Here is a 24,848-nt window from a genome sequence, read left to right as displayed (position 1 = left end):
CTGTAGTCATTTCTGTTATCATCAAAGAATAAACCAATGCTAGATGTACCTGCTTACTTGAAGTAATTGAAACTGATATAATGATTGCATACACTCAACATGCTCTTTAATAATGTCTAATTTTCTCTGTTCTCCTGCTCTGTAAAACTTTTTTTTTTTTATTCTTTAGTTTGCAGAGTTTGATCAGATAATGAAGTCTGATCCAGATCACTTAGCAGAGCTCGTGAAGCGAGTAAATCGCTGGCTCATTTGCAGTCGTTGGAAGAAAGTTCAGTGGTGTTCTCTATCAGTGATTAAATGTGCGTATTTCATGTTTTATTAAATCAAAATGTAAAAAAATCTAGCTAAGAAATTATTATCACCTTGAAATGTGGCCAAGGATGGGTAAGCAGATGGTTACATACTAAAGTCTGAGCAATTGACTTCAAGTTTAGTGAGATTTGGTTTTATTGTTATTTTTTAAATGCTTTATGTTAGGGACATACAGTGGGACTTAGAGCAGGGGTTTTTCAAAGTGGGACATCCAGCCCACCAGCAATCTCCTGAGTCCAGTCTGCTTCAGTGCTTGCTGAAGTCTGGGCAATTGCACAGAAATAACTATCTGCCACAGGTCTTGCAGGGGAGAGACTGCTGCATCAGCAGAAAAGAACAGTAGTTCGACTCTCAGCTAACATGGAGTCACGTAGTTCTGGGAAGTGCCTGCACAGAGGTTGTCATCTTCAGACAGAAACTGCATGTTTGAAAGCACTGACCTGAATTATGGGGCAAACATTCTCTGCTCCAGCAATTACTGGGGATGAGCAAATAAGTGCCTATCACTATTGATACACAGTTCCTAAGTGCTTGGCCTTCCCAGTTTACTGTGCAGAGTAGGAATAAGGTGGTGTGGAATAGAGACTGGTGCTTGTGGGGTGCTTCAATAAAGTTATCTGGGAGGTGGGGTAAGGTCTGATGCAGGATGTCAGGGATCTATATAATAACACGGAGGGTGGAAAGTATACATTAATATGGGAAAGAAAAGCATAAAGGCCTCATGCCTTTTGGCTGTGTGTTTGGGCCAGCACAGTTGTGACATCTGTATCCATCACTGATTGGATACTATTTGTTGCTATTTATACTAGGGCAAATAGAAATTATAAGTTCTTTTCATATAGGTTTCAGACATCAGAAATTGTAACACTAAAATAATTTTTTGACCTAGAAATTTATGCCATTTAGTCAGAAAGATAGGACAGAAAGTCTGTCACTGTGTCCAAATAGTAGCAACCCAGGAAAATAATATATTGTTATGATGTCCCTTGCTTTTTTTTTTTTAGTGTTTTATAGGAAATTAGAAGCTAATTTTATATCCAGAATAAAGTTGAAATAGGTACACAAAAAGTAGAGTGCATCTTTGTGATCATCTAAGTCCAGTAGTTAAAAACCACCGTGTTCACAAAACATGCTCAGTTGATAACAGAAGGCACCATTGATCTTTAGGTGTCTATGATTCATCTAGTAGACATGTAAAAAATTTATTGTTGCAATTCTGAGCTACTTGGCACACATGCTAGTACCTGTACCTTGACATTATTCTGTTTAACCGCTCTCCTGGTCCCAGCCATTTGAGTTTTAAGATGAAGACACTATTGGAGAAACAGCTGGAGTTTTTGTTTTGTATTCTTTAATTTCAGTATTGCAGAGAAATCCTCAGCAAAGTTGCAGGCACTTTATTATCTCTAGCAGATACTGGCTACTTGATTACCCTTTAGCACAGTACTTAGACTTTATGTTGAGCACTTCCTGCTCACTAGGTCCAGTGACTTTTCACTGAGGTTTCTGATGTCTGTGAATCTAGAAGGGGGGGTGTGTGTGTGTGCATGCATGTGTGCTAGCGTGCACGTGCTGAATTCTTCCTATTTGTTTTGGGTGAGAGTCCCCATGCCTTGGCTAAGGATTGTGAATTCTGTTGTCTGCTGTGTCCTAAGTATTGTGGTATAGACCTAGCTCTCAAGCACATGTTGTCTGCATAGTTTTGAGCCATCGAGTGTGTGAGTAATAAGGAGTTGTGTTAAATTGTAGAAGCCGTTGAGTCTCAGTATGTTTTTTTTTCTGTTTGCAGTAAAAAATAAGATAAAGTATCGAGCCGGTGCCTGCATTAAGATACAAAAGACTATTCGTATGTGGCTGTGCAAGAGAAAGCATAAACCACGGTAAGAGAATGTTCCTTGGTTGAAGAAAATGGATTCTTAATAATATTTTGTTGTGAATGTAAAGAGGAGATTTACTATGCTTAACTAAATATATCTGAATTCATAGAATGATGCTGAGTATGACTGAGAGACTTTAGGAGGTTCTGTGTTCCTCTTCTCTTTCAAAAGGTGTATAGATTAAATCTGAACCTCCTAAGAGATATTTGTTTAGCTGTCTGTTCATAAAGACCTTCAGTGATAGCCTAGTTATTAGAAATCCTTAGTTAAGCCTCTCTAAATGAAACTTAAGCTCATTATTTCTTGTCCTTTTCCCATTCACACCTTCCTTTATAGGCACCCTTTCTTTTTCATCTTAAAAATAATTATGTGTTCCGTCTGTCTTCTCTTCTCGTGAAATTAAATATTTCCATTAGCTTAAATGTGACTGCATGGAATACTGGCAGAAAAAGCACTTCAGTCATTATATTCTGCTGACATCTTTTTCTTCTTTGATAGAGATCCAACTCTCTAGTCTTATAAAATGTTTTCTTTTGCAGACTTTGATAAGTGTATTTCATTTTGTACCTTGTCATTTCTGACCATGGCCCTGTATTTTTAAGCTGTTCTGTACTCATCTTTAATGATTTGATTTAGTTTCTACTTTTCGTGCCTTGTTTTCCTGAATTACAGTTCAGTGATTTCTTTCTAAGAAGATGTCTCTGCAGTGTTGTAACTTGTATGTGTGGCCTTCAGCATTGGTTCTTAAAAAAAGCTCCATGTTTTCTTGGACTCTTCCCCAGACTTCTCCCTCTAGCCCCTCCACCTGTGGGACTAATGACTAGGTTCATGTAGTTAAGTTTTATGTGATGCAGTCCCATTATTTGAATAAGTGGAACAACTCAACCTTTATCCACTCCAGTCAAAATCCTCTAATGGATACTAGTGATTTGTTATTGAAAAAACATCCCAAAACAACAACCAAAACAACCCAACCCCTCATGAAGTCTCAAAAAACCTGCCTTTTTACATTTTGAGTTGCTGTCTGCTAATCAGTTTAAATATTGTTTACAAAAGTCTCCGTTGCTTGGTGACTTCATGTGATAACTTTTGAATTTCAAAAAAAGTGGGTTTTATCAGAAGGCATAACTTGTATCCCCTATCTACCTCTTTAATGTGAATGATTACTGGAACTTTAAAAATATTACTTTGTAAAAACATCTCAAGATAGAAATAAACTGTCTTACCTTCACAGCATTGATGGCCTTATAAAAGTGCGTACACTGAAGAAGAGACTTGATAAATTTAATGAAGTAGTAAGTGCTCTGAAGGAGGGCAAGGCAGAGACGAGCAAGCAGGTCAAGGAGCTGGAGTATTCTATTGATGCATCAATGACCAAAATTAAGGTATGATAATAAACAGAGAAATAGTTTCTTATTGCTGGAATCTTTTAAAAACTTTAGATTAAGTTAAAGACCAATGTATTTTTCTTAATAGAAAAGACATTTTAATATAGAGGTCTTAATTTTTTGAGGCAGTTGGTAAATCCTCTTTAAAATTACTTGTGAGTGTTACTGAAGTGAGTCCTGAATCTGGGTGCGTACATTTAGACTTTGATAATATTGTCTGTCTTTCAAAATTGGCACTAGGAAATGTAAAGCAAAAATGCATGTTGTTATTGTGAGAAAAGTGTTGTTAATAATTTGCTTGTTGCTTTTATTATTGGAATAATTCATATTAGCAATGGTTTAAATTAATCAGGACTGAAACATGCAAGCATTTATCACAGAGTGAAGCGATTTATATTCCACTTATGAGTTTTCTTCAGACTTGATAGTAAAGAGAATTCAGCTTGCTGATTATGCTTCAGGATCTATAGTTCTCTATTTCTTACCACAGAAGCACACAGACAAAATGAGAGCATGCTGGGGTTTGCAAATGTTAGAAAAAAACTGATGTGTTGAATTTCTGTTTCATGCAAAATTATAGCTTTCCTAGTGTACCATATTAAGACTTTCCTATTTAAAATCACAGTTGAAAAGATGATAGAGTTAACCTGTCAACTTAGAGATCTCTTAAGATAATAATTAAGACAAGATAATATGATCATCTGCATGACGTACCATCACGAAAGGTCAGCAAACATCCCATATTGTAGTTTTATTAGTATACCTTAATGTGAATCGTAAAATTAAATTGTAGCTATGAATGAGGTTTGCTACACATGTAGCGAAGGTTATTGCTGTATTTTCAACCTGTTATTTGCTATTAATAACTTTTTTTAAGAAGTTATTCACAGCACAGTCCAATACTTTTTCTGCATGCAAGCACACATAGTAAGAAAGACTATTCTGTGCTATGACATAAAAGGCAGAGCTGTAAATAGCCACTCTAGCAGCTAACAACATGAAACACAATGCACGTAGGAAGCCCTTAATGATGATAATGGTGATAATTAATTTCTGTTGCTTAAAACTGCATGGTTCAAAAAAAAAAAAAAAAGGCATGTTTTAAAGAGAATTCATGCTTAATTTCAGAGGTAAAATGGAGATTAATTTGTATGGTTTTATATGAGAGAGGAGAATAAGGGGAGTAATGGATCTCCAGGATTTCAGGAAGAAAGGGAAAGCTAGTGCTCAAGCTCCCCCAACCTAAAGAGCATATGTAATTTAATTGTACTGCTCAATGCTCTCATTTTTTTTTTTCAATATGCATGTTTTAAAAGTGAAGTGCAAATGTAAAAGAATATAATCACCTCTTCTTATTTTAATTTTGCAGACCACTATAATGACTAGGGAACAGATACAGAAAGAATATGATGCTCTAGTGAGAAGCTCAGAGCAGCTTCTGAGTGCACTGCAAAAGAAGAAGCAGCAAGAGGAGGAAGCAGAGAGGCTACGACGCATCCAGGAAGAAATGGAAAAAGAAAGAAAGAGACGTGAAGAGGAAGAAAAACAACGAAGGAAGGAGGAAGAAGAAAGACGCCTGTGAGTGTTGAATAAGTTGCTGGTTATGGAATAAGAAGAAAATAGGAAAGGCATTTTAATGAGGTCATTTTTCACAGTCCTATGCTTAAAAGAGTTGCTGGCATTGTACTCCTGGTGTGCTATGCAATGTCAAAACATTTCCTTTCCCAGTGATTTATAAGTGTAGTCATAATAGAGTATGGAAGAAATGATACGATGCAGCTGCAAATACAGATAAACTTAGTTTCTTCACTTTCAGTATAGTGTCCTGTCATCAGGACTGTACTGACTTCTGGATTACCCTTCAGTTTTCTGGGAGATCCTTTCCTATGTCTTGTTCACTTGCATCATAATAACATATTTTCATTTCCTCCTTCTCTTTTGTAATAGGAAATCTGAGATTGAGGCAAAGAGAAAGCAGGACGAGGAAGAGAGGAAAAAGAGGGAAGAGGAAGAAAAGCGTATTCAGGTTAATGTTTTAGCTGTGTGGCGGTTGTGCTGTTTTGTTTTTGTGGGGTTTTGTTTGTTTGTTTTCTAATTTTTCAGAAAATCTTTTTCACAGCTTAGGACCTCCACTGAGTCTTAACAGCTTCAGTTTCTAAATATGTGTCTGAGAATCGTTTAGCAGCATTGCTTTAGTAATAAATGTAAAGCACAAATTATGATTAGGGCATCACAGATCACCTATTTCTAATTCACATGCAAGTTCTGGTCTTCTGACTAGAGGTGCATTTGCTTTTAAGGGGTTTTTAAAGTTATTTTAAAGTTAAAAATACGCTACAATGGAGAACCCTAGCTTAGCCTTCGAAATTTTTGCCAATGTTCTATGTCAGGCAAGTCTGGGACTCCCTTAGTAGAAATCGTGCTTGGACCTCGGGCTGCGTCATGTACCAGCTTAACCATAACCACTTTCAGAATATTAGTAATAGTGAGAGGATACAGGACTGTCTCTAGTAGCCCCTGTGGCTACTTTCATGTAGAATAAATACATGCAGTTTAACCCCTGCTCCTTCACAGCCTACCCCTTGATTCCTGACACTTCTTACTGATCACATCATAAACTCTCACTCTGAGGCTGTTTGTCCCCTTTACACTTGTGTTTCTGTTGTTTGCATTCAGAGGCAATTTAAATCAATTAAACTTTGTCCACTGAGAAAGTAAGATGGCCTATGGCCAGGAGGTTTTAAAACTTGGTCTGCTGGCATTCTAGGGACCATCTTTATGTTTCTTTGTTTCTGAGATGTGAATATCTGCAATGCAGAATGTAGTTTACACTTTTACTTAGAAATGCTGTTTGAATACAAAGCAGATAGAAATACCCTACTAGATTACCTTTCTTTTACATTCAGTTATTTACTCATTATCTGTCATTCTGGTGGTTGTTACTGTCAGCTAATCTAAAATGGGATTCATGGGATAAAGTCACTTATATTACTACATTGCGTTAGTGGTGCAAATTTTCAGTGATGAGTGGGAAGTAACTTTGTCTTCTTTGTTGGCTTTTGGGCACCAAGAAAGGTACTGTAAGCCTTGAGGTGTCTGACTTTCAGAAATATGAATTGGATGGCTGCATTTCACTTACTGTGTGTGCAGGACCCTTTGATAAACTGCAATTACAGTTTTACTCTGCAGAAGCAGTATATCTGTATTGCTTCTGCATTGCCATGGGTTGGACTTTGACCATTTGCTTAAATTCAAAACCTCAAACAGAGTTTTCCAGTGTTTGACTTGATCCCTTTTCAAAAGGAACCGCGGATCAATATGCAAAGCAATGCCTATTGCAAAGTCCGATAAAGCCAAGTGCAGAATATTAAGGGAGTATTGTGTTAGTATTATGGAGGAATAACCGTATTGCTGTGTATCATGAGTTTGAATCAACCTAAAAACTTTTTAACTCTGATATTCATAATAGCTTCATGTTTTTAAATAAGGAATAACTGATTGGCACTATAATTTAAAAACAAAATATGAGTGGTGGACAATAATTATTTGATAAACTATAGAAAAACCAAGATGCAGGCTGTAGCTGTTTTTTCTTGGGACTGCTGCTACTTCAGAATGCTGATACTTTTTCAGTTCCATAAATTTGCATGTTTTGGAAGTTATAAATATACTACTTGGCATATTTTTCTAATAATTTGCTTACATAGCATTCTCATAGAATTGTTTGGGTTGGAAGGGATCTTAAAATCATCTAATTATTTTGATTGGATAAGGTTAAAGGTGTATTTTTTATGAAACAGGCTGAAATTGAAGCTCAGCTAGCTAGAGAACGAGAAGAGGAAACCCAGCACCAGGCAGTGCTTGAACAGGAACGTCGTGATCATGAACTTGCAATGAGAATTGCCCAGAGTGAGGCAGAACTCATCAATGATGAGGCTCAGCTTGATTTAGGATTGCGCAGGTATGGAATTAAGTGTTTCTGTCTCCTGTAAAATTTGCTTTTGCTCAAAAACTGTCTCCATTTTGCATCTTGCTACGTCAGTAATTTAGTAGGTGCTTGTGAATATGACCGCAGTTCTCTTTTTGAGTTCTGGCAAGGATGATAGCCAATTTAAATTATGATTTCTATGACTCGTTTAAACTACTGAATGGAATTTCTTCAGTGGTAAGTATAAATTATACCCTTTCTGTTATAGTAGTAGTAGTTGTATTGGTTTTTAAGGTATAATTAATATATTTAACATAGATGGGTTTGAAAATTAAATTTTTACACTTTTTTGTTTTGTGTGAATTTTTATGTGTCATAAGAAGTGCTTGGCTTTTGGTATATGGATCCGTGTTGCCTGAAGAGCAAGAGCTCTTCACATGTAAAGGATGATGCTTTAGAAGCAACTTAGAAGTTTCAATAAAAATGGTACTTATTGGTCAAATTGTGTAAGGAGACCTATAAACATGATCACATAATTGGTGACTTCATTAGTGCTAGTCTGCCCAGTTTGTTCTTGTTGAAAGAAGGGGTGTAAGAAAATCCCAAGTGAGTCCATGAAATTTCAAGCTCCCACCTTTGTTGTCTTTGTTACTCAAATTTTATCTAGATACATACTTTTTAAATAACTGTGTGTCTTTGTGAGATAGCTGGGTAATTTTTTTGTTATGTATAATATTGGTTTTTAGACACACTAAAATTGTTGTGCTTTTGTCCTCATTTATAAAATAGCTGTCATATTGTCTCAGATAAGATTTTGATATACTCAGATGTCCAATTGCTTCACAGAAGCGTTCAGGAGATTTTTCATACTTCACCTGTTTGCATAGTGGTGCAATACTTTAAAGGTAAACTCAAAGCCACTCTAGTGCACCAACCTGGCAGAATTCTCTTAAATACAAAAGAAGGGAGGCAATAGGAAGGAAGTACTTGGACAATTCAGTAACTTTTCAATCAGCTCTGATCTCCACAGTGTTTCCAACTGCTCATGGATGATTCTGGTATTTGTTTTTCTTGTATAGTCCCAGAATGGTAATGAACTCACCATCCTGATATTTATGATTGCCAGTTTCTCTTCACTGTGTAGGTAGCAGTAGGAGCATGAAGATACTTTCCTGAATGATTGGAAAGTGCAGAATGGTATAAATATGTTAACATAGTGATGTAAATACTTTCTTGAACAAGATAATATATAAATCTAGAAAAAGCAAGAGAGAGATTTTTCAGCTTATTATGAGGGGCTTTTTAGCCATTAGCAAATTTTTTCACTTCAGTTTCTGCAGTCTACTTCAAAGAAGTTTAAGCATGTCCAAAAATTGAAGAAAGTGCTTTTAATTTCTGCTTTGATTTGATTTTTGTTTTGGTTTGTTTAAAAACAAATGAAAACATTCTCCAGACTCCAATGCCTTCTATGGAAATCCAGGGGTAGATTTCCACTTAACTGTAGGAATTGGCTAAAAGATAGAAACTGTGGGAATTCTCTGAAATTAAAACTATTTATTGGTTTGAAAAAAACACATCATGATTTATATAAATTTTCAGGACTTATTTTAACTGATGTAAATTAAAATTTCATTAGAGTCTAAAAAAGTTATATTCTGCCATCTTCTGTATTCAAAACAGGTGTGTTACCATATGATACACTGAAATCACTGTGAGTTTTATGTATGTATATTTGCCTTTTCTGTTAAATTTTGCTTTTGTTAGATAAAGCAGGTATCACTCCATATTGAATTAATGCAGTGTAACTGGTTCTGCAGTGTTTTCACACAATTTTGCAAATTATAACTTCCTGCTTATATTTATGTTGGCATGAATAAAGGGGTATTTTTCCATTGTGCTGAACTACCTGTGTAGTGCAAATAGTAAGAACAAGGTGAATTTGATGTGCCACTTTGAAGGAACTCTTGTATTTTGCTCATTTTTAGGGAACAATGTCATACTTGCTTGTTGTCATATTTAAAAATGAGTAGCCCCTGCTTCATTTCTTTTCTCCTTAATACCTTGCTCCATTCACCATTAGTTTTCATAGATATTTAAGGATTCATGAGTAGTTTCTCTGAAAAATATACTCATTGGCTGTCAAAGAAGAAGAGTTGTTTGTTGTGGCAGTGGATAGACTATTTTTTATTTGTGCTTATTCTGTTCTGGATACACTGGACTTCTCCTAACTTCATCCAATTGTATTACTCATCTGTAATTTGAAAGCATGTTACCATACATAGGGGTGAAATAACAGAAGTGCTTAGCACTTAAATAAAAAATTAGTTAAATAATAACCATCTGTTTTCAACTACAATATTTTTTAATTATGTGTCTTATTGAAGCATATAGTATAGCATACAGCACCAAAATAAGGTAGCCTCAGTGAAGGTGGTGTCAGTATATCTGTTCCATGCCTTGCATGGAGCAATCCAAATAAATTCTAGTTTGTACCATATTCAGTGCTGCATGTGTGTGCATGTTGGTCTTCTGTAAGGCAGTCGAACTCGCTCTCTTTTCACAGCTTGCGTGAAGAAACCATTTGTCCTGTTACCAGAGTACCTACAAGAGAATTGCTGTTTTTTCTTATAATGTGCTTATCCAGGCATAACGTACAACAGTAGCATGTCTAAAAATCTTTGATGAGAGAGCAAGAAATGCTATGACCCACCTTTTACTTTTTCACATTATTAGAAAGGTAACTATGAAGTAGTCTATCTAACACAAATATCTTTTATTTACAGAGCTGATGGAACAAAACTGCAAATGACTGCGTATGGCATTTTTTTCTATTTGAATTCCTTAATAGGAAAAAAAGCAATACTAATTAATTCAAATAAAATTGATATTGTCCTCTTATTTACTAATACCCCATAATAATCTTCAGATTGATTTTTAATACCTTATATCCACTACTTTGCTGATGTCTAATAAACAACTTAATAATCTAATATACCTAATAATATCAATTTAAAGACTATTATGTAATTAGTGTAAACATTTTCCCATTCCGTCCGTTTTTCCCTGCCCTGTGTGATTTATTTCTCTATGCAGGATCAGGACTGTATGTATGCATGCATATTAGAATGGAAAGGGATTTAAAATACATAGCCTTTTGTTTTATACCCTTGAATTAGCTTCAGTTTAGTTGGCAAGAGACTTTCAAAGTTAAAAAGGCTGTTTTTATATCAGTATGCTTGGTTTATGCTTATTTATCAATTTTCTTATAGGGAACAAATGGCCACAGAAATGTCAGAAATATTGTCTAGGTAGGTGAGAAGACAACAGCAAATGAATCAATCATTTATACAAAGAAATCACACACATGAAATGGGTTGAATTATTATGGAATGAAAAATACTGGAATCTGGGGCGTTTTAAGTGCTAAGCAGATTAACAATTATTTCTTTCAGATAAATCTCCTCTATCAACGCCTTTTTCAGCAATTATTTTTCTGCTATTTTAATTGATAATATATAGAAAAAAGAATAAGAGTAGTTCACATACCCTGGTATTTTGTGCTCTGTTCTCTTTTCACCTTTCATATAATTATAATAGCAAACTAGGCTCCACATCTTTCAAAGGAGTGTTTCTACAGATTCACCACTGAGTTAATGAGGTTATTTAATGATAATGTAACTGTTAGTGCTGTTAATAAGGTGATCTTCAAGTTACAATTTCCTTCAAATAAAAGCAGTTTTGAAAATTAGCATGTCAAAAGCATATTAAAACCCCTCTTAAGACATCTAAACAAAATCCCCTTCTGAGATTTCTTGAATGCTAATGCAACATTTTACACACAATGCGGGAGGAAGGGAGAATGGAGATTTTGATCTGAATAAATTCTTTTGGAACAGTCTCATGCTAGTTTCTGTTAGAATACTAATTCTCTGTTAAAATAAATTGTTATAATATCCTCCATATCAGTGAGTAATTAGAAATGATTTTGTACAGCTTGAGGACAGAAATAACCTTTTGACATTCATTTTCTGAAGCTTACGTAAGAAGTAAAATTGTTTAGTTTTAAAAAGTGAATCTGTTATTAAGCAAGGTACTATGCTGTGTATATGTAGTCTGAAAGTGATCAGTCTCACGTGATTGATGAATTTTCTAGTTGTTGCATTGAAAATTGGGAATGCAGCTGTTAACCAATTTATTTCTTGCAGTGGTATTTTAAGAATAGGAATAAACAATGTTGTGTGTAATTAAATTTGCATGTGAATTTAGATGGCTAGTTTATATTGCATATATTTATATAGTTCCAATAACAATGGTCAATTCTTAGTGTGCAAAGTATCACAGAACTTTGGGCCAAAACACAGAGGCTCTGTGTTTGGGTTGAATTCTAAATACAATACTTCTTACTGCATGCTTGTTGAACTTTTTTTTTTTTTCATATTCATTATCACTTTTCATATACTTGGAACTCTTGACTTGAGACTGACAATTTTTTTTAAGTCTGAAAATACTGTTTATGATACATAACTTTTGTCAGATTGAGTGGTGAAAGACTGAACAGTGAAGACTGGTTATCAAGTATGATGCTGCTCTTACTGCCAGAATGTTATGCTTAAAGTCATGTAGAAAACAGAAGAATGATCTGCAGAGTGCACAGTAACACTGGAATGGAAAGACTAAGCTGTTCAATTGGATTAGCATTCTTAAAGATTACAAGTTTAACCAGAGATTTTACAGCCTAGTTCTGCTGCTCTAAATTATGTAGCAAACTCTTAGAGTGGTGGGTAGTGTTGCTAAATAAGGAAAATCCATAGGATTTGTCAAATTAGGTTCAAGAAGGTTAGAGACCAGGCAATGGAAGTTATATTTATCAGCAATCTTTTAATGTCGTACAGGTATGCCAATGCTAACAAAATATTAAAATATGTGTTTTGAAGGAGACTGTAATGATTTGTTTAACACTTACAAGTAGTGCTTAGGGTGAGGAAAAGTTCGTGTCCCTCATCTATGTACTGACTAAAAGTCAAAGAGGTAATTTTGTGTCAGACTTCTCAGACACCATAACTGGAAGCTGTGTGTTGAGTCAGATTAGTAGTATGAGTAGTCATAATTAAGCTGATGCTGCAATAAACATTAAGATTGTGTATTTTTAATTACATTTGAAGAGATGGTTCAGTTACTATTAAAAAGAACATTTGGTTAAACAGATTGTTTTATTCTATGAAACTTTAATTGCATTTGTTAACTGCTTTCAAAACTGCTACATTTACATGGAGCTGTCAACTAAATAGGGAAAATAAACAACATCAAACTTCATAAGACATTTATGGAAAAATAAACTTCAAAATTATATTAACTGGATTTTAAATACTGTCATATGGTAATAGTCCCACGAAAATACTGTGCTGTGCACAGACTTTAAATGAAAAGGCCCAGTTTCTCCTGATTTTCTCTCCTGTGAATTTTTAATGTGACATACTGCATCAAGTATTTTGCTACCCTGTTAAATATCTAGTTTATTCTGAACAAATCTTCTGAGATCCTGAAAGATAATTCAGTTTGCCTCATGTTCTTAGTCATGGGCATTATGCAGAGATTGGTAAAATCATGCGGCTGTTCTTGACTTCCTTCTGAACTGAATGTTGAGGTATTTTGAACTTTGTTTATATCCAAACAATCATGGGAAGTTTGCCCCTTCTAAGGGAGAGTTCTTTTACTTCTCATCCTTACAATTTTTAAAGAAAAAAAGAAAGTAATAAGAAAAAAAATCTGGTTTATCTTTATATGCATACAGGCAATGTTTGTTTGTTTGTTTGTTATATGGATAACCTTATACATATTAAGGTGACGGAGATTTTAGTAATGATTTCTCATTTCCATTTGCTGTTGACTTTGCATACTACCTGCAAGATGAATACTTTTTGTCTTTGAAAATCACTGTTTCTGGATGATTCTTTTTGTACTGGTCGGCCTTTCTTCTGAGAGTTTCTGAGTTCTGAGAGTTCTTTTGGTCTTTTTTTTTGCCTTGGTACCTCTTGATGATTTCCTCTTTCCTTCTCCCCCCTCCTCCCGTGAATAAATACTGCCTTTGTCAGGCAGCTAATTTATAATTAATACAGAATTAATTTGATTTCTTCTCTCAACTTTGACTTGAGTCAAAGACATGGAATATTTTTTATGGTCTTGTAACAAGGATTTTGTCCTAGTCCAGTTTTAAACAGCAGAAGAAACACCTTTTCTTACTTCTTGTCTACTCTAGAAATACTTTCCCTCATCTATTTTTATGAATGGAACTAAAAATGTATATGTGTCTACTCTTTGTTGCCTGTATTCTGCATTTTGACTAGTGCTAAGAAAAATGTACACCAGCATGGGGTGATGTACACATAAATAGAATATGTATCTTTTCACACATAAGGGGTCATTATTTATGAGAACTCCTTTTAATGTCTAGGCAACAAATCAGGTTATTATATGATTTTGGATGTAAAAGGTGCTTTCACTTAATCATTTGGACATCTTGAAAATAATATGGTACTTTGCTTTTTAATTCGGTCTCTCTGCTGCTGGTTTTCATTGTAATAAGCACGTTGCAGTATTGATTGTGGGATCTGTTCATCCTGTTGTAAAAGTTCCTGTTTCATACTTTAAAAAATGCATTTATATTTTTTAAAAAAATTGCAGGGGTCCTTCAGTTCAAGCTACGAAAGCTGCTGCTGGTACTAAGAAGCATGATCTCAGTAAGTGGAAGTATGCAGAGCTTCGTGATACAATCAACACATCCTGTGGTAAGTTTGGTTTTGTTTGGTTTGGGTTTTTTTACCTGATTTGAGAAGTCAAGTTGTAGTTAATATGAAAATTGTTACTTTCTTCCTGTGACAGAGATAAAATCTTGCTTGGGAATTTATTCAGGTTTGAATGAATGTTAAATTAATTTTACAAAGTTCTGTTACCCTAAAGGGAACAGCAAATAACGTATTTCCGTATTGAGGAAACAGAATTTCCTTTGTTACCTCTTTTAGTGATTGCATATTTGTGATGTTAAACTGCTTGGGCCATGAGATACGCATTCTAATTTTTTAATTAAATTGTCTCAGTTTTATGTATTTCCACAAAGTGAATCACTGTTATTGTGCTTTACCAAGAATATGTGTGTTCTAAGAAATATTTTGCTATCACTTCTTGCTGTCACCAAATCACAAAGAAGCGAATGACATGTAAAGCACAGGATATTTTCTGCCTTAGATGTTCAGATTATTATATAATTTTCAGAATGTGTAACTTAATTTGGGAAGTTCACAGTTGGGACATTTATTACTTTTCCCCCAATGTTAAGAAGATAGAAACACAGTAATTATTACTTTATTAAATATTCCCTCCTCTGATTGAAAGCAGTTGGTTAATTTCTGATTCAAGATAATTGAGAATTTCTCCATGGATGTAGAAAATGGAAACAAACCCATTCTCTTTATTTTTATTTAAAACCTGAAGTTAGCTCCAAATTCTGACTCTGCATCTATTTTTTTTACATCTGAAAGACTGGAGCAATGTTTTTAGCTGAATAGGTGGTACAGTAATACTAATGCTAATTTGTTTTCACCCCTAGTGAAGCCAGTTTGGATACTCTTCAGATATTAATGAAAAAGCTTTCCAATTGTTCAGTCTCTTAGTTTCATGAAATTCAGAAAAACTAAAATATGTCTAAAAAAGTGGAAGAAGAACCTAGATCTGAGCAGTCACATTGCCATTTTTTTTTTCTTTTTCTCAGTTGCAGACATAAAGTTCAGCAGTGAAATTTTATCTGGTTCTGAACTGTTTGACTTGTGATAAAGTCAACAGGAAAATTTAGTGAAGTGAAAATTTTATTTGTAATATTTCACTGCTCCATATCTCACAGTAGAACAGCTACTTTGGGGACTGCCATTACTCTAAAGGTGAAAATGATATATAGCACTAAAGGGACTTTCTGGGCCATAAAATACAGGTCCTGTTGCTGCAGAGAATAAGGATTTATTATACAACATATTAGTATTAAAACGTGCTCTAAAGTTCTTCACCTCAATATAGAAAATCATTTCATAAATTATTTTTCCAATTTTTCTCACTTTTCTGTTCATTTCTTATTTTTGAGACAGATATTGAACTGCTGGCAGCTTGCAGAGAAGAGTTTCACAGAAGGCTAAAGGTGTATCATGCTTGGAAATCCAAGAATAGGAAACGTAATGCAGAAGCAGAACAGCGTGCTCCCAAATCAGTTACAGACTATGGTAAGGGAAAACAATTTTGTGTTTCTAATAATTTTGGTGACAATACTCCAAAGAAAATATTTCTAGAATGACTTTTGGGTTTGCTAAGTTGAAGGAAATTCTTGGGTTTCTTTAAAGAGTATTTTTATATTGATTTAAGGTAAATATTTGAAAAGATGGGAACTGACAAATACTTTGCAGAAAGTAGAGTACTTTCAGGAGACCCAGAGGTACTGAATAGCTCTCCCTAAAACCTTTTCTCATACCATCTCACGTCTGTTAAAAATAATTCTTGATTTGTTATTGCCGTTCCTGGAATTTTTCCTAAATGATAATTTTCCATTTATGAAACTGTGGTTTGCATTTTGAGACTTTTGAGACTTGTTTTTAAGGTTGTTCTGAACTCTGTAATTAAAAATGCTGCTTTCTGAGAGTAGTTAGAGTTTAGTACACAGAATTATAATGAAGGGTAGAATAGAGGTTCTAAAAATAGTTAGAATCTTAGAATTGTTTAGGTTCGAATAGACCTTTAAGATCATTGAATCCAACTTGCAAACCTAGCACTACCAAGTACAGCCCTAAACCATGTCCATAAGTGCTACATCTCCATGTCCTTTAAATATCTCCAGGCCTGGTGACTCCATACTTCCCTGGGCACCCTATTCCATTGCCTGACAACCCTTTCACTGAAGGCATTTTTCCTAATATCCAATCTAAACCTCCCCTGGCACAACTTGAGTCCATTTCCTCTTGTCCTATCACTTGTTACTTGGGAGAAGAGACTGACACCTGCCTTGCACCCATCCAGCCAGCCTGTCCAGATTCCCTTGTAGACCCTTCCTACCCTGAAGCAGATCAACACTCCTGCCCAGCTTGCTGTTCTCTGCAAATTTACTGAGGGTGCACTTGATCCCCTCATCTAGATCACTAAAAAAGATACTAAGCAGAAATGGCTCCAGTACTGAGCCCTGGGGAACACCACTTGTGGCTGTTTTCAAATAGTCCGTTTAACAGAACTGCATGGGTTGTTTTTTGTTGTTGTTGTTGTTTGGTTTTCTTTTTTTTTTTTATGCTCTGAAAAGTAAGATTGGAAGGAATCGTTCTGTTATGTAGTACGCTGTTATATTTAGGGTCCTGACACAAGCAGAAGTGTTGGTGATAACATTTTTTTCTCATTATTTTATTCTTTCACAAGGTATAGGTATATAGACATAGATGCAGATACTTTTAAAAGGTGCTAATAATTTCCTCATTTACAGTACTGTAAGCCTCACGTACTTTAGGTTCTGTTCTCTTTTTTAAAATTTTATGTGTGTTGTCATCCCAGAAACAAAAATTGCAATATCAAATTTTGTGTAGTTCCTGCTTTCTTATTAGACTGTCATTCTGCTGATTTCATAGATGGGTGTTTATTGTGAAAGCAGTGCACTAATGAGAATAAGTGAGTGCCTTTCAAATTCAACAAGGTGGTGTTGGAGTTACCATATTAAACACTTGCAGACCTGAAAATTAGGTGGTTGGTTTCTGGAGCAATATTTGCAGAGTGAATTGTTACTCTCTTCCTGCCACCCACCCTTAAAGTCCAGTGATTGTCTGTTATAAAAGGAATCTGAGGAATTAATGGAATCATAGCAAATGGATATAATAATTTAGTTGATTCTTTCCTGCTGTCTTCTTATTACATGATTCTTTTGTTCATGGCCACACAGTTAACGGGAGAGGCTCAGAAAAGGGAAAAAAGGGCAGAAGATGCTCTGCCCAAAGTCCCGTTAGCCTAGGATTAGAGCATTGTCCCAGGACATGAGGGGTACAGACCCCAAGGGGCACAGGTGCCCTAGTTACTCTCAGTGTTAGTCCTTACACAGAGGTGTCCCTTTCCGCTTGATTAATTTACTGAGTTACATGCTCAGGTCCTTGTGGCTGTGCCTAATAACATTGTTTTAAAGAAAATTTATGACTGAAACAGCAGGAAAGGGCATTTGAAGCACTTGTGCAAAGTGATAAGTTGCTCTGAATTTGAGTTTGTAAGTTCTGTCTGGAGTTAAATGGGTAAAATAAATACTCGTGCACAGTATTGCCAATGGGGAGTATTAAAGAGCACCTAATCTTTGGATTTGTGTAAACAAAGCTTGGAATATTCATGTTCTTATCACAGACATTTACAGCATGATTTTCAGTGCTTTTCATTGCATTGCTTTTCTTGAAATACAGCTTTGTGTTCCTAAAGAAACATTGCAGTTCGGAAGAAAGTCAGTGAGAGTGACCTTAGAAGAGATTCTCATTAATGTCCGAAGTAATTCTTCCTATTGCAAATAATTATACTACATGTACTTTTCACATCTATGCATTACAGTGATCTAAGGGAGTAGAAAGTAAGAAGGGAGTAGAAAGGAACTCTGATTTCTTAGCTGTTTAAGCTAAAAGTCTTTCTGGTGTCTGTGAATATGTGCTTCAAGTGATACAGTTTTTTCCTACTGTCTTTTCACTGATGTAGTATGATTTTACAGGTATTCCTTAATTAAGTTCATACATTCATTATAGAAGCTAAACACTGGTTTGTGTTTTATTACTGGAATAGGCAGATTTGGTATTAATGGAGGTCTGGAAATTTTTTCCTAGCAGAAATGTCAAAAATTAAAAGGAATACGTTAATTAACTAGCAGATTTGTCACAGCAACCTGTGTTTAGCATCTATACAACTGAGGTTTCATAACAGGCATTGCAAATCATTGAAGTAATCAATTCCAAAATTAAATCCTGATGGAAATAGAATCAGTTGGATATCTCTGAAACTTGAGAAAAGGAGACATTTTACATATGTCTGTGAGCAAAAAATGAGTAAAATACTTAGCTCAACATCTGTCATTTTGTAAGTAGGATTTCCATTTGTCTATCACCAACATTGGTAAAAAATATTGAGGTAATGAACCAATAACTTATAAAGGATCAGCACTTTAAAGTTTTGTTCAACATGTAATATTTGTTCACAGATTTTGCACCATTTTTGACCAATTCACGTAAGTGGGAAGATGGTTATTTAAGCTAACTTTGAAGAATAGGAAGACTTGAGAGCTTTATACTAACTTTAATTAATCCAGTGTTTTGCTACACATATGCATAAAATTTAATCGTTAAAAAAACAAAACCAAAACCCAGTCTCTTTAGCAATTTGGTGATGTTATTCAACTGTTGGCAATTGCATGTTACTCTAGTAATTTCTGAATGTACTCATCTTCATGAGATCCTACCTATCTGAGTAGTCATGGGAAGGAAGAAGAAATAACCTTTTTATGTACGTTGCTTTAAGGTATGCCCTCCTATTTTTTTCTTTCTTTCTTCCTTCCCTCCTGGCCCCCCACCCCCCTTTCCAAGAAATACTTTGCTTGTTCTGGCATTTTTTTACTGTCTGCACATGACTTTGTTGTAGCAAAACTCTGGAATCAAAATAACAGCTATTTTTCTAGCACAGAGACTAACATGCAGGTGGTGGTTTCTTTTGAATAAAGCACTGCAGTTCCATAGTACTTAAAAGTAGAAGCTATATTGGCTGCTTAGCATTCCTATCCTCTAGATTTCTTCTTGGATTTAGGTATCCATAGGTGTAGAAACAGGCCTTAGCAATAACCATTGCAGTGCAAAAAGTGAAAGTTCAGACAATTTGCAGAAAGTAGAATTAATTTCTAATAAACTGTAAGGTATGTCTCCCTGTCTGTTAGTCTTGTTCATAACTGTAAAAAATGCATTATTAGAAGTGATAGTCATTTTTAGTTTATTAGATTTTAGCTCAAAAATTAGCTTGGCTGTTTAATAGGCAATGGATGAAAAAAGGAATTAACTTTCAATTATGCCTTTAAGCTGAAATACGGAACTGTTAATACTGGGTTTTTTTCTTTGTAGAGGAGAAATTCATACTCAGAATTTCTTGAACAGGGTATTTCTAAAACAAGATCAGTAATAAATTTTTGAAGGAGGCAGTTATTAAAGGAAAGGATCTTGCTTGTAAAAGCATTTACTATTTAAACCTGATTATGGTAGTATATATATAACATTAAGATGATTGATCAATTGATGGGTTAACATAAAGTATTTGCTTTTGTCCAAAAGAAAGTTTCTAAGTTTGAAATGTGGGGACATTTCAAAAAAAAAGTGTGGGACTCCGAGGGAGTGCAAAAATGCACATGGGAAACATTTACCAAAAATATATAAGAAGCTTCTGTATAACTGTCTCTAGAAGTTTGGTCTGTTGATCACAAATTTCTTTAAAAAAGGAAGTGATCAAGAGAGTAATTCGAATGCTGGAGTGTAGGATGCAGAAATCTAGGAAGAAAGGTATGTTGGGAGGCAGCTTTATAATAAGCAGTATTTGTTGTCAGCATTTCTACTAATAAATCAGTGATTTTTAACAGTATTATAACACCCTTCTATGTTGACTGTCAAAAGCCTTCAAGTGGTGCTTTGTGTTTTTGTAACTGAAAATGCTTCCTTGCTCTGTGACCTTGTTTTGCAAAGAGATGGACTGAATGTTTCTGGTTAGTAAGAAATTTTATATGTGAAATTTAAGTTTAAATATTGATTTAAAGCAGAATGTGTTATTTTACTCACTTTGTTTTGTCTAAACATACGCAATGCCACTGAGCAACATAATAGACACAGTAGTTAACGGGAGCCTTTCCTCACCGGTATGGTACTTAAAGTGATTAGAAGAATGCGCATTATATGAGATGGGAGTAGTCTTTTGGCTCAGTGAGACTTCATATGACCTTGTATTCAGAGAATCTCTCAGGTTTTGAAGGGTTTGGTTTGGTTTTGGAGGTTTGTTTTTTTTTCTTGCTTTGCTGATTAACCAGGCAAGTCGTAATTCAGTTTTCTTGTTTTCTAATTTTTCTAATTATTTTTTTTTGTTCGCTTGTTTATGTTTTGGCTTTTTTTTTTTTTTTTTTTTGTACAATAGCTCAACAGAATCCAACCACCCAGCTACCAGGCAGACAACAGGAGATTGAAATGAACAGGCAGCAGCGTTACTTCCGTATTCCCTTCATCCGTCCCGCAGACCAATACAAAGATCCCCAGAACAAGAAGAAGGGTTGGTGGTATGCACATTTTGATGGGCCGTGGATTGCTCGACAAATGGAACTCCATCCTGACAAGGCACCCATTCTTCTTGTAGCAGGTTGGTATTGAAAGCAAAATTCAGAGGTTGGAAAGGTTCAGAGCTGACAACTTTAGAAGAAGAGGCTGATGATACAGGTTTTTCACATTGTATCCTCATTTTTACATCAGCAGTTCTAGTATAGGCAGAATGTGAGGATTAGGGACTGCTGTTACTAGTGGCTGTTACAAAATATCCCTTGGAGATGTAACCGATCACGCGTTTTACTTGTACATGTACTTTATCTGGGAATCCAAATGTGAATCGCTTTTTTCTTAGGTGTCCTCAGATTATTCTCAGGAGACCGTGTGAAGATAAACATCACAATTCATCTGTGAAAGTTCTCCCTATCATTGCATTGGTTTTTTAGTCAGCTTTGGAAAATTACAGCAGTTTGTATCAAAACAAGTTGTGGGTGTGATATATTGCCTTTCCAGTTTGTTTAGTATGGTGCTGATAGCAAATTGAAGCTTTTGCCACATTTATGCTGCCTAGATGGGGATCTAACTTGTTAATCTTAAACATCTAAAATAGAAACTAAATGCAGCAGTGGATAGGTAGAGATTGATCTGGTAATGAAATGCATCTTCCTGTTCTGGAGGATAATAGAAGGGGAGAAAACACTGGAGAAATGATGTTTATTGTTCTGTGTTTTGAGGTTTTGTATTTAACTTAGAAACTGAGGAAAAGGCCATAACCAATTTGTTTAGCTTCAAAGAGATGCTTTGCTAGCAACAAAACTTCCTTTGTTTTCTGCTAATTATTTTTAATAGAATTCCATATAGCAACTGTGCCTGTTCAGTGTCAAAGCCCCTACCTAAAAGTAGCTCTGCTGTCGTGAATATCACATGCAATGGATTGCCTATTAAAAATAAGATTAAAATATAGTGAGTGAGCTACACTCCTCATTTCATTGGATTCCTTGTGTCAGTCCCATTTGGTAAATACTGTTTGTTTAGCCTGGGAGGCTGACAGAATAAGAATACTGTCCACTTGATCAAAAGTCTCAAGTTTTTAGTTGCTTTGCCTCTTTTAAAAAAAATAAGAACAGAAATTTACTTTAAAACTGTGTAAAACTCAAAAGTGTAAAACAAATGTAGTTGTCATCCTGCAGTGGATTTCGGGAGAATATATATAAACATGCTGATCTTCTCTGCTTCTTTCCTTTGTTCCTTTTTGCTCGCTTTTTAAGCACAATTTTGTCAGTTGCAGCATATGATACTAGTTTTTTTCTGATGTGCTTTTCTGCTCTGTGTGTCACAACAAAATGAAACCAAAAAAATCTCTCTCTGCAAACTGATTTCCTCATAAGCTCTGCAGTCTGTTAACAATGCAGAGCTTGAGAGAGGAAATCTAATTAAGAAAGATCTAATCAGTCTTTGTTAATGGGTTGTTAGAATGATGTAAAACCTTTTTCTTCTTCCCTTCATCATTTCAGGTAAGGATGATATGGATATGTGTGAGCTTAATCTTGAAGAGACTGGCTTAACTCGAAAGCGAGGTGCTGAAATTTTGCCGAGACAATTTGAAGAGATTTGGGAGCGCTGTGGAGGTATCCAGTATCTTCAGAATGCCATTGAAAGCCGACAAGCTCGTCCTACATATGCTACAGCTATGCTGCAGAACCTGTTGAAATAAATGATCATTTTGCCCAGTAGCGTTTGAGAGGAGAACCCTTGCCTGTGATTCAAAGGGAAGAGTTCCTCTGCACGACAGAGGACATAAACACATTCTATAATCATATTAGAGATGTTTAATATAAAGTGAACAGATTTTATTAATCATGAGGTTTGTTAATTTGTACTTTATGACGTTTTAATTTCTGTAGTGACTTTTACTAGGTTTGAGGACCTTGAAGAAACTTCAGTCAGTGTAGCTTGTTGTGGTTTGTTTATATGTTGCATTTTCTTTAACAGTTTCTGTTATAACTCTTAACACTTGGGTACATATTGCTACCACCTTTTTGTAAAATCCCTCTTTAAAACACTGAGTCATCAGCTTCAAGTGGTGGCCTAGTAAAGAGGATATGCTGTTTCTAATAACTGGAATCGTGAGGCCTTAGCTTTGACTTCTGTTCTGGAGAAGTTGGAGTATACTTTTATATAGTCTGAGACATTTTATGTCCTGATTTGAAAACTGGTTAGTGTCTGTTTTACTGACTTTTTCCAGAAAATGACGGGAAATCCTCCTAAATTTGAGACCCATAAATTCCTATTTAATGTGTTCTCTGTCTTGGTTTAAGAGAAATGGGTTTCTGTACATTCTGAGAAGAGCATTCATATATGTCAATATTGTGTAATATTGGAGGTACTCAAAGAATGTACTGCTCATTAGGGTTTATACCACTTCTCTCTTAGTTTCTTTTTCTTTTTTTCTCTTTCAGTACAAATTTCCTTATACTTTTCTTTTCCTGACCAAATTTTGATTAGGAATTCTTGGACGGTTTGTTTATCCAGGTAGTGTAATTTCAATATATTATGCAAAACTGTCCAAGACTTGTATCTGAAGGCATATAAGATTCAGGATAACATAAGGGAAATATGTTCAGCTTTTTTGGTGGCAGTATAACTTACCTGAATAAAGAGGCCTGAGCCTCAGAGATTCTGTTTATTTTAGTTGTAATGAGCTCAAGGTCTGTATCTTCTATAGGTTGTATAAAACTTTGTTCCAATAACATAATGAATCATCTTAATGCTATGTGCTGATGAAATAGCTACAATTTTTAGTATACTGCAATATTGTATTGATTCAGACACTGAGCTTTATCTTAATCTCCTTTGTCAGGTTTCATAGCTTGCAACAGTTCCCTTATTAAGCAGTTTGTTATGGGAGGTTTTTTGGGTGGGAATTATTAATTTCATACAGTTTTAAAATGCATCTTGTTCACTTATGCAAACATTATTTCACCATGCTGGCCATTATTTCAACAAATTAAACTTGATTATTTATTATCTCTCTGATAGGAACTCAAAACATAAGTAGCTTGATGTCCAATTACTATTCAACCTGATGTCAAAATGAGCTGTTTTTCTATGAATTGACAAAGTTTGCTTACACTGTAGAATAATTTCCTCGCTGTTTGTTCAGTTTGAAACCTCTTGGAAACTTAAGTATATTTATGCATTTAAAAACTAAATTAATAAATTTCTCTGAAGCACAGAGAAGGCTCCCAATGCATACATCTTTTCCAAACTCAGATCGTGGTTGCATGCCACAGTCTGCTTTCAGTTATAAATGCACCCCTTACTGTCATACGTGTGGAGATACTTGAGCAATGTTTATGGGTCCACCATGTCAGGGAATCTCAGCTTCCCCTACCTACCCGCTTCACTAATCAGTCATGTGGTTTCAAACAAGAAAATGTTTTCGTTTTACCCAAATTCTTAACTGAAGCAGTGATTTTGCCTGGAAGATGAAAGGAGAAGTGCATCAGACTGCTGGCTAGCAAGTTGTGTACAAACGTGTACAATGTTGCATGAGTCTAAGGGTGCTGCTTATGAAATTAAGATTACTGCTTTAATGTGTTACTGAATTGGAACTTGGACTGCCAGTATCCAGAAACTTGGCACTGCAAGAAGCTATGATTGTTAATGAGATACAAGGAAGAAAAATCACTGAACTGATAGGGTGGAGGTGCCCTGCCCTGTAATTATTTCTATCTGGATTTAGCTTCTTGACTTAACATATTCAGTCTCAGTTTATATATATATATGAAACAGATCATATGAGACTGAACATGGTAAGTATGTGTATATGTACATACACATATATATGCTTAAATATTTTAGTGTATATATATGTGTAAAAACACTCGTGGGGAACTTCAAATAAATAAGACTGTTAACTGATTTTTCCCAGTCTGTTCCTTTGATTATGCCAGGATTTCCTTGACTGGCATCAGAAAGAAAATCTGTTTTTCAGAATGGGGTATGCAAGAAATTCTCTTAACTA

The 24,848-nt window shown here is 35.1% G+C and overlaps 1 protein-coding gene across 4 annotated transcripts in view; it reads left to right on the top strand.

Moving 5' to 3' along the window:
* MYO6 (myosin VI) overlaps positions 1 to 24,606 on the top strand; it is a 78,833-nt gene extending 54,227 nt beyond the window's left edge. The window contains exons 22-34 of one of the 4 annotated variants that reach the window (XM_061460442.1): positions 170 to 299; positions 2,102 to 2,192; positions 3,424 to 3,574; positions 4,947 to 5,155; positions 5,525 to 5,603; positions 7,378 to 7,538; positions 10,289 to 10,318; positions 10,775 to 10,813; positions 14,187 to 14,290; positions 15,638 to 15,769; positions 18,739 to 18,765; positions 20,700 to 20,918; positions 22,336 to 24,606. In XM_061460442.1, coding sequence (XP_061316426.1) covers positions 170 to 299; positions 2,102 to 2,192; positions 3,424 to 3,574; positions 4,947 to 5,155; positions 5,525 to 5,603; positions 7,378 to 7,538; positions 10,289 to 10,318; positions 10,775 to 10,813; positions 14,187 to 14,290; positions 15,638 to 15,769; positions 18,739 to 18,765; positions 20,700 to 20,918; positions 22,336 to 22,535 — 1,572 coding nt within the window. In that variant the 3' untranslated portion in view covers positions 22,536 to 24,606. The remainder of the gene's footprint in view (positions 1 to 169; positions 300 to 2,101; positions 2,193 to 3,423; positions 3,575 to 4,946; positions 5,156 to 5,524; positions 5,604 to 7,377; positions 7,539 to 10,288; positions 10,319 to 10,774; positions 10,814 to 14,186; positions 14,291 to 15,637; positions 15,770 to 18,738; positions 18,766 to 20,699; positions 20,919 to 22,335) is intronic. The other 3 variants (XM_061460443.1, XM_061460444.1, XM_061460445.1) reach the window with 3 other exon arrangements.
* Positions 24,607 to 24,848: the final 242 nt, after the last annotated feature.

The sequence above is a fragment of the Pezoporus flaviventris genome, unplaced genomic scaffold (assembly GCF_033815535.1).
Source record: "Pezoporus flaviventris isolate CSIRO_AGI_PZ_B2104156 unplaced genomic scaffold, CSIRO_AGI_Pfla_v1 ptg000031l, whole genome shotgun sequence".
NCBI lineage: Eukaryota > Metazoa > Chordata > Aves > Psittaciformes > Psittacidae > Pezoporus > Pezoporus flaviventris.
Note: the sequence above shows the minus strand (reverse complement) of the source record. Positions and strands in the feature narration are given on the sequence as shown.